This window comes from Vicugna pacos, chromosome 7 (genome assembly GCF_048564905.1).
Source record: "Vicugna pacos chromosome 7, VicPac4, whole genome shotgun sequence".
NCBI classification, from domain to species: Eukaryota; Metazoa; Chordata; class Mammalia; order Artiodactyla; family Camelidae; genus Vicugna; species Vicugna pacos.
Genome location: NC_132993.1, coordinates 51,543,254 through 51,558,842, shown reverse-complemented (window position 1 = coordinate 51,558,842; position 15,589 = coordinate 51,543,254). Strand labels below are relative to the sequence as shown.

At 36.1% G+C, this 15,589-nt stretch overlaps 1 protein-coding gene across 1 annotated transcript in view; it reads right to left on the bottom strand.

The window, feature by feature from the left end:
- Positions 1-15,589, bottom strand: part of CRPPA (CDP-L-ribitol pyrophosphorylase A) — a 224,285-nt gene that overhangs the window by 105,300 nt on the left and 103,396 nt on the right. Inside the window, exons 7-8 of the mRNA XM_072964899.1 lie at positions 12,349-12,423; positions 11,807-11,899 (exon numbers count right to left, since the gene is read on the bottom strand). Coding sequence (XP_072821000.1) covers positions 11,807-11,899; positions 12,349-12,423 — 168 coding nt within the window. The remainder of the gene's footprint in view (positions 1-11,806; positions 11,900-12,348; positions 12,424-15,589) is intronic.

Sequence of the window (15,589 nt, the reverse complement as noted above, 5' to 3'; positions counted from 1 at the left end):
ACTTCCAAGGTTAATGCTACTTGTTAGGGTAAATGCAGGAAATAATATAAAATAAAATATAAACAGTCATTTATTGACACAAGATATGCTTCATAAAAAATGGAAACAGGTGTCTGCAAATCAGTTATGGTTCTTGAATGAAAACAATTTTTTTCTAACAGGCAAAATGGAAAAAATTGAACTATACTGAAAAGAAAGGAGGATAGCATAAATCAATATAGTAAAATTCATGATGTTTAAATTTATACAGAGTAAATAACGGCCTAAAAATGTAGGTAAAACTAGCAGTATTATTCTCCTTAATAGAATGTTGCCATCACTTTAGATGCCATTTCTATTCATTTCCTCACTCCCAGCCACTTTCATTTCTGCAAGTCACCGCAAAGCGTCTATTTGTGGTGGGCAGCACTGAAACAGGGCGGGATAGGAGACATGAGTAACATCAAGTCAATTAACATTTCTGAATGCCTACGTATGATCCTCTTGGGAAAGGAAAAAAAAAAAAAAAAGACTGAGCACAGGAGTGTCAAGGAAGGATTCCAAGAGGAAGTACTGTCACTCAAACTTTAAGGATGAAAGTCAATCAAGCAAACACTAGAAAAATGGTGTCTCAGGTAGAAAAACTCACCAGAGTAAACATAGATGTGTCAGATGACATGGTGCACGTGCAGAACTACAGCAGTTCAGTATTACCAGAGGGCAAACTGCTCAGTGAAGAAAGGAGAAGCAGGACGATAAGATGAAGCAAGAGCCAGATCAGGTCAAAGCTTTATGATCAGACTGAGCTTTATCCAGCAGGGAATGATGGCGTTCGGAGCAGGCTGCCCCAGAATGGGCCACTTTGACATACTGAGTATTTTGAATTACATTTACTTGAGAAACAGCAGGAACAAGAAGGACACTCTGAGCCTCCTCTACGTCTCCCAGAGAGCAGGTAATAAATTTCCCACATGGAAGTCACTCTCCCTGTACCAGGAGGTCAGGAGATATCCTTATGGCCAGAGATAGGGAATTCAGGGCTGAAAAGTCTATGCAAACAAACTCTGCTTAGTTTCTTCACTAATTATTAGCCAAGCTTAAGTTTATCTTGTCAGTTCTTCATAAATGTACTGTTTGTCTAAAAGCGATGTAAACAGCCTGCTGTGATCCCTCTTGGGTACTACATCTAAGAAAGCTTCATACATACAACATTCATTTTTTTTTCTTCTGTTATTCTACCTTGTGTCAATTATTAGACCAGCCAAAAGAACCAAGAGAGGAGCAGAAGGAAAATTTCCCCTTCCTCACAATGAAAGTAGCGTGGTAGATTTGCAATTAGCAAAATCTGTCATGGTGGCTCTGATGAGGTCAAAATTGCAAACAAAAGAGGGACTGTGGGGATGGACAGTCCCAGGACAGAAGATGAAGAATCCAAATTTTTAAACTTCAAGTGATTGAACATTTCTGTCAAAACAGAGGGATAATGAAGATTAGATGTAAAAATACAGGAAATGGTACATGAGGCTTGATGACACAAACAGTGTATGTCTATTAAAGAAATGTCTAATAGACATTTTAGGAAAGGGACTAAGTAACTGTTGCAAAGAAATCACTTCAGACTGACAATTTAAACCAAAGATCAAGAAACTGGGGCGCATGGGGTCAATCCAGCCTCTTGGCTGTTTTTTGTGAATGAAGTTTTACTGAAACACAGCCCTTGTTTCACAGCTCTTTTAAGGCTGCTCTGGCACTACAAGAGCAGAACGGAATAGCAGAATGGAAAAGATCATACGGCCCACGAAGTCTCAAGCATTTATGATCTGGCCCTTTATGAGAAAAATTTGCTAACCTCTAACAGAAAAAATTTATATCAGATTCCAGCAAAGAAAATAACCTGAGTTACCTCTTTAAAAATGTGCACATTCTACTGAACAATTTTAGGATCCTTTTCTTAACAATCTTAACAAAGAGGGCAAGTATTGACATCCCTCATGAATGTCACGTGGCAAAGTCAAACGAGCACGAGGCTCACTCTTGAACTGCGGGTAATAACATCTATGGTGATCAACTCTCAGGATTGCTCTGAGCATTAAATGGGATCATTTATTTTAAAAGAAAAAGAAGGTGACTCATTATTTCAAGCATCCCGTAAGTGTCTGTTATTACTAACGTTAACATAATTATACTAATAATACGCATTAGCAGGCCACATTTTGGTGAGGGAAGTTCTTAAATACAGTGGGAGTCCCATTTCTTACAAGTGGGAAGAACAAGAAACACAAGATCACTGTTGGAGTCTCACTGGTTGGGCAAAATATATCACAGAACTCAGTTATTACCGTAAACACATTAAATTTAAAACAGAAATGTATAGCTTTTTTCTCAAAAAATCTAACAATGGGTATAATAATCAGAGTACTCAGAAGAGACAGGCAGGCTTAACTGTCCTGTCATTCCAAGTAAGAATTTTCCATTGCTGACACTAGGATTATCTTGGCAAGAGCTGCTGCATTCCACCTTAGCAGGTACAGTGAATAAAGTATCCCAGCATTTGAGTAGAATAAGTATAAGCTTCAAAATCTCATAAAATAAAACCTCTGGTGCCTGGAAAACTGAATCATATCTACTTTTCACAAGCGCCACACATAAACTTATTGGAAGCAGTGGTTCAAGGCAAAGAAAGCATGTCTGGATCAAGCAGCTTTTTGTACTGATTCCATCACCTTTCCTTTCTCCCAATAAAAGAACAGTTGAGGCTTCCAGAAAACTGCCAAAGTAATCTGTTTTTAGGTGGCTATATAGTTTTATCCTAAGTGAATAGTACTCTGGCCTGAAATATTCTTCTCATCTTCCTGTCTGCTAATGATTCAACCCATGGAGAAGACTTTATTGTTTTTGACTTGGCTTCTTCTCAGAATGTGAAGCATTAATATAGAGAAAATTTCATAGAAAAGATGATCAATTACACAAACACTAAATAAGACTTGGCCAAAGCATTATAATATGAAAAATCACAATTGTGCCTGTACCTGGAATTCTATTAATATTTAATTATTAAGGAGGCATTGGAAGGGTGTAATGACTTTTTTTCAGGTAGGCTATAGGATACAAACTTCTGTACAAACAACACGTAACACCAACACACACACGACTAGAAAGCTTTTGGACTGAAAGAACAAAATCTTTCTAATTATTTCTGCCAACAAATTCGAGATAACTGCCTATTCAGCCTTCAAAAGCAAAGCAAAAAAAATCCTTCTTTAATGTCACCTATCTTGCTATTATTCACCCAACCTCACAAGATATATTGAAGATTATACTTCCCCTCTCTTATTAAATCAAGCACCAATTCTTCGTGCTTCTCTCTCTTAAATATATCTTGATTCTAGCCATTTCTGTGTATTCACTGTAAAACTACCCTAATCCTGGCCATCACCATTGTTTCTTGGACTATTGTAATAGCCTCTAAATGAAATCAAAAGCATCAGGCAAAGTCTCTGAGCACTTTAATCCTTTCTCCGTGCTGCATCCAGAATGATGTGTAAAATGCAAAGCCGGTCACATCAATTTCTACTGGGCATTACTGCTTGAGAGAGTTCACACTTTGAAGGCCCACCCTGACCAAGACCTGCGTGGTCCTCACCTTAACTCTCTCAAATGTGTAGTCCGTTCTCTCTGTTTCAGATTCACTGGCTCTTTCCAGTTCTGATCATTCTACGTGCTGCTCTTTGCAAATTGAAACGCTTTTCTCCTTATTTCTCTGATAGCCGTACCCTGCACAGTCTTCCAAATTTCAGCTTTCTCCCTTACACTAAAGAAGACCTATCCTGATCTTCTATTCCAGGCTCAGATGCACTTTTCTCAAACAGACCTAATTAAAGTTTTTACCTTAGGGTGGTGAATACAAGGGACAGACAGTGACTGGGGTCCTGTGAACTCCCAGCCACTAGATACTCCCCAGGCTAACTATGGTCATCCAGCTAAGCTCATATTATAAAGAATCTTCATTTACAAAAACAAAAATAGCTAAATAAGATTATTTCCTTACTTAATGATCAAGATAAAATAGCATATACAGAAAATCAGCATATACAGAAATGCCTCATTCTTCTAAAAATGTAGTTGAAGAAAGGATTACATTATTAAATAAGCTACATGTATGTCAAAATACCTGACACACAGATGTTCAATAAATGTTATATGAATTTATAGTAAGCAATTAGTTAGATAATGAAGACACTAGGATAGTTCCCTGAAAAGTGCTAACTAGACACCACCTAAAGTTAAGTTTTAAACGAACTTGTAAGCAGCAGCACTGGTGTGAATTTTATTAAGAAATCATTTCAGAAGATAGGGCCTGGGCTAGACAGGGCAGGATAGATTTCATGGCGGCGGGGGATGGGAAATCAATCTTGCAACTATTGTTAAAGAGAAAAAAAGAGAAATAAATGCAAAAAGTGAAGAACTAGACTTAACCCAACAGAAACCAGACTATGAAAAGAGGAAGATAAGTAAGAATGGGACAAGTATAAGAGAAACCACCATTTAAAAAAACCCATGATAAGGATTAAAGTATAGAAAGGTATCAAAAAATCACTCAAAAAAGGAACAGCATACCACCTGATATGTATTTTGTGTCACTCTAATAATCTGAATTGCTCTACTATATCTATATGTAAAAGACATCCATAGTGGATTGTACAAAAGAGAGGTCACAAAATATTGTAGCATAGAGAACATTTTTAGAAAGGTAAGTTTCTTAGATGCAGTCAAAAGGCATCCCACTCTTTTACAGATAAAGATTCTGACCTAAAGTTCAGAGCTATGAAATAACTCGGTGAGGTTGGTAGACACTTGTTATTTGCACATCGAGTACTTGTACCTTGAACCCCACTCCAGGTTCACATCCTTACCATGCCAAAGATCTCCTAAAACGTAAAAATAAGTCAGTTCTTTCTATTCAACACCTCCTTTACAATGATATATTTTTCTCCATGAAGTAAAATTTGTTTAGATATTATAAACAAAGCATTGGGATGTTTATATTAACATATGTATTAGCTGATTAATTATTACACAAGTATAACACAATTTTAAAACAATAAATGGTATTGAAAATATATTTGGTTCCATCTTTGTCAAGAAATAGCATAACATAATCAAGCTAAGGGCAACTTCCATTGTTTAAATAGAATCCAGTGCACACACACACACACATCTCCTAAGAGAAATCCTCAGGCATAGCGTACTTTTTTAAACACGGATGACCAAACCAATTGCTTATTTCCTTTTCTAGGGCTAAAATTAATGCAACAAAGGGTGCTAGTTTCACTGATTTTTGCCTCCTGCACATTTCATGTTAAATTTTATAAACTGATCTACTAGGACATCACAGGCAAATAAATTCACAAACAACTCTGCTCATCTGACAAAGTTCTAGTAAACTACATAAAATAGGAAATTAGATAATGATCCCAACCCCTGTATTAGTCAAGAAAAAAATTATTCAGTAAACTGAGGAAAAGTCCTCTGGAATTCATTCCATTTCTATATCCATTAGAACATCATTCTATCTGGAAATAGCCTTTCTCCATTAAAAGAAAGACTCCTAGGAAAGTATGTCCTCTAAGAATCATTTCTCTACACATCATCAGTTACATGTCCATCACAATTAATCTTAGGGAATTTCTATATCCCACAACACAAACTTTCCAGTAACCATTTAGCCGTAAGAAAAGATCTGCTAAAACTTAAAAAACAAAACAAAACAAAACAAAACAGTCAATTCTTTCTATTTAACACCTCCTACAAGAATGACTTCATCATTCCTCAACTTAGGTATGAATCCCTTCAAGACTAAATTTGCAAAACGGTCCCAAAGGTATTTTAAACCAGTATTTAGATTTTATTATTGATTTAGGCAGGAAATACCTGAGATTTACGGTATTTGATGAAAACATTTAAAGAATTTGTGGAAGTGATTGCATTTCTGCCAAACTGTGTACAAACATGAAAGAGAAAACTTTAATATATCTTAAGTAATGACATCATGAACATTTAACATAAAATAAAGTTGTAATTTTCAGGAAAAATCAATGTATCCATAAGGCCACAGTAGCAACATGGCTGAAACTGGAGTAGAAGGAATTGGACATACTCCCCAGGTCATTCACTGTCTGTTAAACACACACACATGCATGTACACACACACACACAAAGAAATTCATCAAAAATAAATATAAATAAACTAGGAACCTGAAACATATAGAGCTGACCCTTGAACAACTTGGTTTTAGGCATGCCAAACCTTTGTGCAGTTGAAAATTCACACATAACTTAGAGTCAGCTCTCTGAATGTGCAATTCCTCCTTCATCCCACAGTCCCTCAACATCTATGGATTTAACCAACTAGTAGTAGTTTTTTTTTTAAAAAAAAGTCTGCCTGTAAGTGGGCCCACACAACTCAAACTAGTATTGTTCAAGGGCAAATCATACATTGTGAAGAGCAGACCCAATATGGAGGCAGTAAGAATTACAACAGGAAGCTCTCTTTTTGTTGTTGTTTAGTAAGAAATGTTGCCTTAAAAACACATTTTCTTAGTCTAGCAATAATAGGGTTAACAGAATAAAATGCACAGAGCAAGAAGTCAAGTAAAAAGTGAAAAATATACATGTCTGAGCTCTGGTAAGAAATTTAACACGATCACAGATTTTTATAACTTAAATTCAATAAAGGCTCAGTACTCTGAAGCTAAAGAAACCATTAGCACTTAAAAGAAGGAATCAATATGTTTTTCCAATTGTCATTTGTTCTTTATTAGGAAGAAAAATTAAACACATATATATGTGTATATGTATATTTTTAATCTTTTTCCATATTATTTAACACACTCATGAGAGCATAAAAGTAACAAGTGTATATGCTAAACTGCACATTGGATTGATTCTGGCTCGGCCACTGGTGAGCTGTGGAACCTTCTGGAAGCAATTTACGTCTCTGTGACAGTTTCCCCAGATGTGAAGTATCAAGTGTCAATGGGTGGTGGGCTTCTATTTTTTTATTTGCTGACATGTTCAAATATTAAACATTTTGAAGCATTTTAAAGATCATGTATTCTGATCTGCTATGTCAATAAACTACTTCCTGGTAACTAGAACTAAATTAGGCACTTCTGAAGTTTTATTTATGTTTTTCAAAGCATTAAAATTCCATATGGGAATTTACATTTTTTGCTAAAGTAAATTCATGAAAAGATTCCTATCTCTCATACAGCACCAATAAAATTAGTCTACACTGTCAGAAGAAAGTCGAGCTCTAGAGTAATTTTCCAGACAATTACTGTGAAATTATTGTACCATGGAAAGTGATAAACTATTTTTATCAAGTCAAATTAAAGAGTATGCTTCATTTCTCAATTTTTAACTTCTACTTAGATTCATGGCCAATTTCTTTCTGCTTTTCAAAGTTAAACATTTCTTTGGTACCTATTATATGAATCAGCTATACTCATTGAGTAAATAAGAATATAACGTCTATTATCTCATCTGACAGTAGTACTAAAGGATATCTTTTGGAAATCTTGCAAGATCCCCCAAAATTAGAATCTCTATCTTATTTTCTGGATCTAGAAAGTATTTTTGTTTTTTTATTTTTTACAGTTTTACAACTGGTTTTTGCCTAATCTTGGATGGAAAACAGCTACAGTTAGTTTTGTCTCCTGAAACACTCTTCTCTATTGCTGGGGGAAAACACCTCTCTGATGGTTAATTTCTAAGCAAAGAACTCAGCCTACGATTCAGACTCTTAGCACTTTTGTGTCTTGTATAATATAAGTAAAAGCCTATGTTTTTTTGTATCAGAAATTTTATGAATTTACCTTTTACTATTTCAATACATTTAAAATACTACTTTTTCTAAATATCGTTCGTCATTACTTAAGTTGTAAACAAAAACACATAATAGGAGTAGAAAACAGAAATGGACATGTCCAATGTTGATAGGTACTGCATCAAGTGATTCCAAGAAGAGCTTTCAGATGATCCGCTTGACAGCTGCAATCAGAAAAAGGTGCTAGCAGTACTACATACCCCCTGGTAATCTCAACAAAGGGAGGGTAACAAAAGCTTCAGTCAGCTCAGGATAAAAACATGGGTCCTTGATAACTTATAAAACAGCCTGAACAGCATCAGAAATCACATCTGAGAAGGACTCAAACATAATCCCTACACAACTTTACAAAAGAGAGCATCAGTTTTTAATGTTTATAAAAGGGTTTTTTCCTTAAAAGACACAGAAAGGGATCTAAATTTTTTTTAATTCCCTCATGACAACCAGTTTGATTTTCAAAAGACTGTTTTGTTCTTTTTTCCCCAAGTAGAGAGTAGTCTAGCACAAGGTGTGCCTGCTATCCAAGGATGTGTTCCCAAAGGCTCACAGTTAAAAGACTGCATAGGGTAACAAACGTCATCCTAACACACACAGATTCACTGAGAAACAGAGTACTTCAAAAGTGACCCCACCAACTATCTCTGCCCACTTTAACGTTAACACCTCTTTACCATCAGTCAGGGTCTAAATGACTGTAGAAATATGGAAGATTCTGCTAATTCAATATAATTACAGTTAAGTTATAGCTACCAAAATATAAAATATTTTAAGCTGATCAAATTAACACTGGTAAAATCCTTAAATCATACTTCACATCATCGATGAATAAAAATCTGGGCAAATTAAACTATTTAAAATATATAAAAAGAGAATAAGAATGATGACCAAATAGTTGATCCAAAAGGATATTTTGAACAAAGCATTAATAGAGAATTTTTTTACAAAATAAAAAAATCTAAAAATATTTTTGCAAAGTGGCCACTTGAAATGAGGCATGTCACAGCTTAATATCATATAAACGTCTACAAGATTATTCAGAAGTTTATTTTTGCAAACATAACCTATGTTTTAAATAGAAGATAAAATAAAACTATTTTAATAAATATTTCTGTTCTTTTAATATAAAGCCCCAATTATTTTTCTTATGCTTCATGGTAAAATTTTGTTCCTTTCTTTACATGCATGCTAAAGCTGTAGCCTCTTAATCTATGCCAATTTATCGTAGGTAACAAAAACCTTCTACATTAAATATTTCCTAACTCATTTCACTTTGGAAAGTGCTTAACAAAAGCCTTATTTAAAAAAAAAAACTCCCTATGGTAGGGTCCTTTTGTCTTGATTTAATCTTCCACAAAGTAATTCAGATAGAAGCAAAGTAGACGCACCACAGCCTCTAAGCTGTCTGGTACATATAATAATGTCTTTTAAATTACATACATATGTATATATGTCTGCAAATGTATTCACACTTACATACCCCACACTGTATGCATATATGTGCATATATTTTTCCCACTTACTAATGTGAAAATTGTGTCCCCAGATAACTAGACTCAAATTTAAGTCTTTTATTTTACAATTATCATAATATTTTCCAGACAACTATTTATTTGGGGAATATTTGAATGGCTCTGTCAAATTTTAAGTCACAGGGAAACTGAAATGGCCTTTTGGCCATTTGAGAGTAAACCAGCATCGGAAGGAAAAAAGATGAAGCCCTCACACAACCATTTACAGGACAACTGAAAAATCCAAGGAAAATTTACTTGACTTTCAATCCAAGAAGGCAACATTCTTTACTCTACCTTTTCAGTGATTGGTGGTTCCATCCCAAGGATACAGATTCTGGGGATGTTCTAATGAAATTTCCCACTAAGCTCAAAAATAACCTTAATATCACTATACTGAGTCTACCTATGCAATAGGAAAAGAATGGGTAAACACGTATCTATGGAGTGACAACTCTCCAATTTAAAGTAATTATTTTATAGTTTTTACAGCATACTGACATAGTATGAAGACTTATAATAATACTATCCTTCAACCAGTTCTAGTAGACATTTCCTTCCTAAGTAGAGTATTGTCCATCTTTTCCCTTTGTTTGATACAGAGTACTAAGTAGCCAAAAAATAAAACAAAAACAAACAAACAAAAAACCCTCAAATTTACTGGGATACATGAAATGCAATTCAACACAAGTCAATAGAAAATTAAAGTCAAAAATCTATGGAAGCAATACAAAGGACTGTGGGTGAGATACAATACTACCAATAAAATACAAGAAGTAGGTGTTTAAAAATTCTCTTTCTGTGTGAGTGTGTGTGTGTGTGTGTGTGTGTGTGTGTGTGTGTGTGTATTTGATGAACAGAGGCAGAGGAAAGAGGCAGAAGGAAAATTCAAAGCTGACACACATCACCCCTGGGTGCCTGCCACAACTATTACTGGAGAATGTGCTTCTGTGACAGATCTGATATGCTAGGTGTGAGAAGATAGTCACGTACTCAAATGGAAGTACCTAATACAATGCTGAACAATTCGTGACTGGAGCCCAGGAATCAGATTAGAGCAGCAGAAGTGAAATTTGAGTCATCTCACCCAAACTGGAAAGGAGAGGAGCTAGATTTTTAAATGATACTAACATCGCAAAGCTGCCCAGGGCCCTGCACTGTAATGTCAACTACACTTTACATTCAGTGGTTTTAATCCTTAGTGGGATTACTAGCCTCATTTCTAAAAGGAGGAAAGCAAACCTCAGAAAAGTTCAATAATCTGACCAAGGAACAAAGGCATTTTGAGTTCAAAGCTCTTGCTGTCATCACAGTAATGTACTGCCTCTTCAGAATAGTGTCTAGGAACACATCCAGTTAATATGGAGAGAGGAACAGAGGTCAAATCAAACACTGAATTTAAGTCCATCCTATAGAGCCTTAGAGCCCCCCAGCATTTGAAGACATTTCACGATGTTCCTAAAAAAAAATCTCTATGAAAACATCTGTATTTCTATTAAAATCTGTCACATGAGGAATTTGGGTTTCCAAGATCAGCAACACCCATGGAACTTATCTTCAGGGCATAAAACCAAATACAATAGGCCAGTGAGGTAACCAAACCTTCAATTGCTAATTTGTTTCTACTTGCATGGCTCAGTCTAGAGTACTTAGTTTTAGTGCAAATTATCTTTATTCTGTATTAATAATCTTACCTAACAAGAATTAAATTCCCACAGTGTGGGACTGACCTTTAGGAATTTGGCAATTGCTAAGCCACTGTTTTGAGAAGTTCATGTTTGAAACCCCTTCCCACAGCAAAATGTGGCAGACTACAGATTCTCCTCTTCAGCTGGTTTGTAAGGCCTGGCCTCTGAAATTCCCCTCTGCGACACAGGCTAGTATGCCGATCAAGTACATTCTGTACTGAACATACACTTCTAGTATTTCACAGAAAAGATTTCTCCCAAATTTTCATGGGGCATTTTTCTAGGACTTCATTTTCATGTGTTGCTCACTCTACTTTTGCTATTCGTGAAACAAAGATGAAACAATCAAATAGCATTTTCTTCCATCTGATTTCCTCCCCCTTATTCTTTTAACTTTGGAATCTCTTCTCTAATGGCATTTTGGTAACATATGAAAATCACATTATCTAAACAATTAGTCAACTCAGCAATACACTCTGCAATTCTAATGAAGGAAAATAAATGCAATGGTTCACTGGGTTGAATTAAATTATTTTTCAAACCTGTCAATTCAACCAGATAGCTGCAGTAATAGGGCACACAGTCAGAGAAGTCAGAGCAAGAAAGGTCAAGAATCCACAAAGCAGAGCTTCTTCTTTTGAGTTTGGATAGATTTTCCCAGTTGGATGAAATTTTGTAAAACAGAAAAGTTAAATTTCAAGGATTAAAGCTTAAGTTTTAAAAGTCTGCATTAATTCACTTACCGAAATAACAACAACAGGATATAAAATGGAAAGATTACTCTCATCAAGCACATTCAGTAATTTCTGGGTTTTTTCAAAATCAGAGGTCATAACCTGCAAGACCAGAAAAGGGAAAAGAAATTCTTAAATGACTTAACCATTAATTCATGGAGAAAACTGGAGAGCTTTTACATAAACATTCAAAATATTTCTCAAACTTTATTTTGAATTTTCAAACAATTTTAAAGGATACCCACAAGATTAAAATTTAAACTATTTGTTAATCCAAACCTGTGTCATCCTATCTGCTTTATACCGAAAATTGAAATTACTGTCTAAAGAAATACCATCCTCTTCTTATTATGGGAATTGGCTTGTTAGAAAATGTTGTTTCCCTATTTCAAAAGATAAAAAATAACATTTTCAAATACATAGTAAGTAACACAACCCACCTATCAAAATCTTAAATTCAAATATTTAATAATCAAGAAGACTAAGTTCTCTTCCACATTACATTTATACAAATCCTCAACTGCTTTCAATCATTTGTATTTACTACTTACATTCACACAAACAAAATTGTAGCACTGCTCTAAGATGACTTGCTGAAGATCTCTGCCAGACGTGACTTTCACATGCTAGGAGAAAAAAATTAGAGGAAAGGGTTTACAGACTAGACGGAAAGACCAACGTGAACATCAACAACTTTATGAGCACAGAATTTCTACAGGCACATAAAGCCAAGGACCATATATAAAGAGAAAATAATTCAGAATAAAGTTTTTAAGGAAGTCTTTTAAGAAAAAGACATTTGAACTATGAACCCTAAATATTATTATAGCAAACAAGGATATAGGATATAGTTTTAGATAAGAAAAAAATGTAGAAAGGCTCAAGATATATCCAGAAACAGGCAAGTAGCCTGGTATTTCTTATACAAAGAACATATTATATAGAATATTAGAATAAAATTTAAAAGTTGGCTAGACAAGAATTGTTAGAGGATTCTGGGAACATGTTAAATACTACAGGTACAAAGGATAGATGTAACTAAACATAGACTGACTAGAGACAGGGAGAGCAATGAGAGATTATCATAATAGGACTTCTCCTGAGAGTCCAAATCAAGATGGCCAAGTAGGTACATCCTGAGCTCATCCCTCCTATGAAAAACCAAAAATGTGACTGTATATAAAACTACCTCTAAGAACAACTTAAAAATTGGCAGAACAGATTTTCTACAACTAAAGATATAAAGAAAAGGTCAGATTGAGACAGGTAGGAGGGACAGAGATGCAGTCTAGTCAGAACCCATACCCTGAATGCAGCAATCCGCCAGCAGGAAGGCTATCACAACCATGAAGCTCCCCCTGAGGGGCTAGGAGTCTGAGCCCCACAATGGACTCTTCAGCCTGGGGGACATGCCCTGGGAAGAGGAGCCCCAGCACATCTGGCTTTAAAAACCAGTAGGGCATTCACCTGGGAGAGCTGGAGGGCTGTGGACAACCAGGACTCCACTCTTGAGGAGCTCCTGCACAAACTGACTCCCTCTGAGCTCAAGCACAGAGGCGATAGCTTGGAAAGTGCCTGGACAATACAAGAAGGAGATTCACTAATTTGGGAGCATGCGCTGGATGAGCAGAAATCTGACAGAACTTTCTCAGGGACAGATGCACTGGCAGAGCTTTTGTTTGTTTGTTTGTTTGTTTTGCTTTTTGTTTTTTAAACTCTCTTTCCACCTACCTGGCACCTGACGCCATTTCTGTCGTTCTCTATCAACCTACTAACATCATGTGCCCCATCCCTGCATTCCCCTGAGAAACAGCCCAACATAGCCAATCCATCCAACCCAGCTGGCCCCTCCAAAGTAGCTCCTGTCCCATCCCACCCAATAGGTGGCCTCCCCCTGCACCCCTCCAAAACGGCTCCTGTTCTGGGGGGCCAGCCCTGCAAACCAGCACACCCACAAAAGCTGCAGCCAGAGCTGGCAGCCAGTCTTGTTGGAAGCCAGCCCCATATATCAGCACATCTATAGCAGTTTTGGCCAGACCTCTCAGCTGGCCAGGCCAAGAACACCACACCCTTTCAGCCTGCCTGCAGCAATCACAGCCCAACTACAACAGGAGGGCACATGCACCCCACACAGGGGCTACTCCCAGAGCATCTGGCTCTGGTGACCAAAGGAGCATCTTCCACACAAAAGAACAAGTCAAACCTCAGAAAAAGAACTAAATGAAATAAAGATAAGCAGTTTACCAGACAAAAAGTTCAAAGTAATAGTCATAAATACGCTCATTGAAAATACAGAAGAATGTTCTGCACAGCAAAGGAAACCAGAAGTAAAACAAGAAGAAAACCTACGGAATGGGAGAAAATTTTTGCAAGTGAAACCGACAAAGGCTTGATCTCCAGAATATATAAGCAGCTCATACAACTCAATAAGAAAAAAATAAACAACCCAATCCAAAAATGGGCAGAAGACCTAAACAAGCAATTCTCCAAGGAAGACATACAAATGATCAAAAAGCACATGAAAAAATGCTCAATATCACTAATTATCAGAGAAATGCAAATCAAAACTACAATGAGGTATCACCTCACACCAGTCAGAATGGCCGTCATTCAAAAATCCACAAATGACAAATGCTGGAGAGGCTGTGGAGAAAGGGGAACCCTCCTACACTGCTGGTGGGAATGCAGTTTGGTGCAGCCACTATGGAAAACAGTGTGGAGATTCCTCAAAAGACTAGGAATAGACTTACCATATGACCCAGGAATCCCACTCCTGGGCTTGTATCCAGAAGGAAATCTACTTCAGGATGACACCTGCACCCCAATGTTCATAGCAGCACTATTTACAATAGCCAAAACATGGAAACAGCCTAAATGTCCATCAACAGGTGACTGGATAAAGAAGATGTGGTATATTTATACAATGGAATTCTATTCAGCCATAAAAACCGACAACATAATGCCATTTGCAGCAACATGGATGCTCCTGGAGAATGTCATTCTAAGTGAAGTAAGCCAGAAAGAGAAAGAAAAATACCATATGAGATCACTCATATGTGGAATCTAAAAAACAAAAACAAAAACAAACAAACAAAAACAAAGCATAAATACAGGACAGAAATAGACTCACAGAGAATACAGACTTGTGGTTACCAGGGGGGTGGAGGGTGGGAAGGGATAGACTAGGATTTTAAAATTGTAGAATAGATAAACAAGATTACACTGTATAGCACAGGGAAATATACACAAAATGTTATGATAACTCACAGAGAAAAAAAATATGACAATGAGTGTGTATATGTCCATGAACAACTGAAAAATTGTGCTAAACACTGAAATTTGACACAACATTGTAAAATGATTATAAATCAATAAAAATGTTAAAAAAATACAGAAGAATGATGAATTCAGTGAGAACTTGAAAATATAAAGAATCAATCAGAGATAATAAATTCAGTAACTGAAATGAAAAATGCACTAGAGGAAATAAACAGCAGATTAGAAGATTCAGAATAGCAGATCAACAAACTGGATGACAGGGTATTGGAAATGACTTAGTCAAAACAACAACAACAAAAAAAAATAATGAGGATAGTTTAAAGGAGGTCTGGAACAACATCAAACAAAGTAAAAATCCATATTACACAGGTCCCACAAAGAGAAGACAGGAAGAAAGCTCTAGAAAATCTATTTGAAGAAATAATAGCTGAAAACTTTCTAAACTTTGGGAAGAAAACAGACATTCAAGTCCAAGAGGCAAATAAAGTCCCAAACAAGATGAACCCAAAGAGA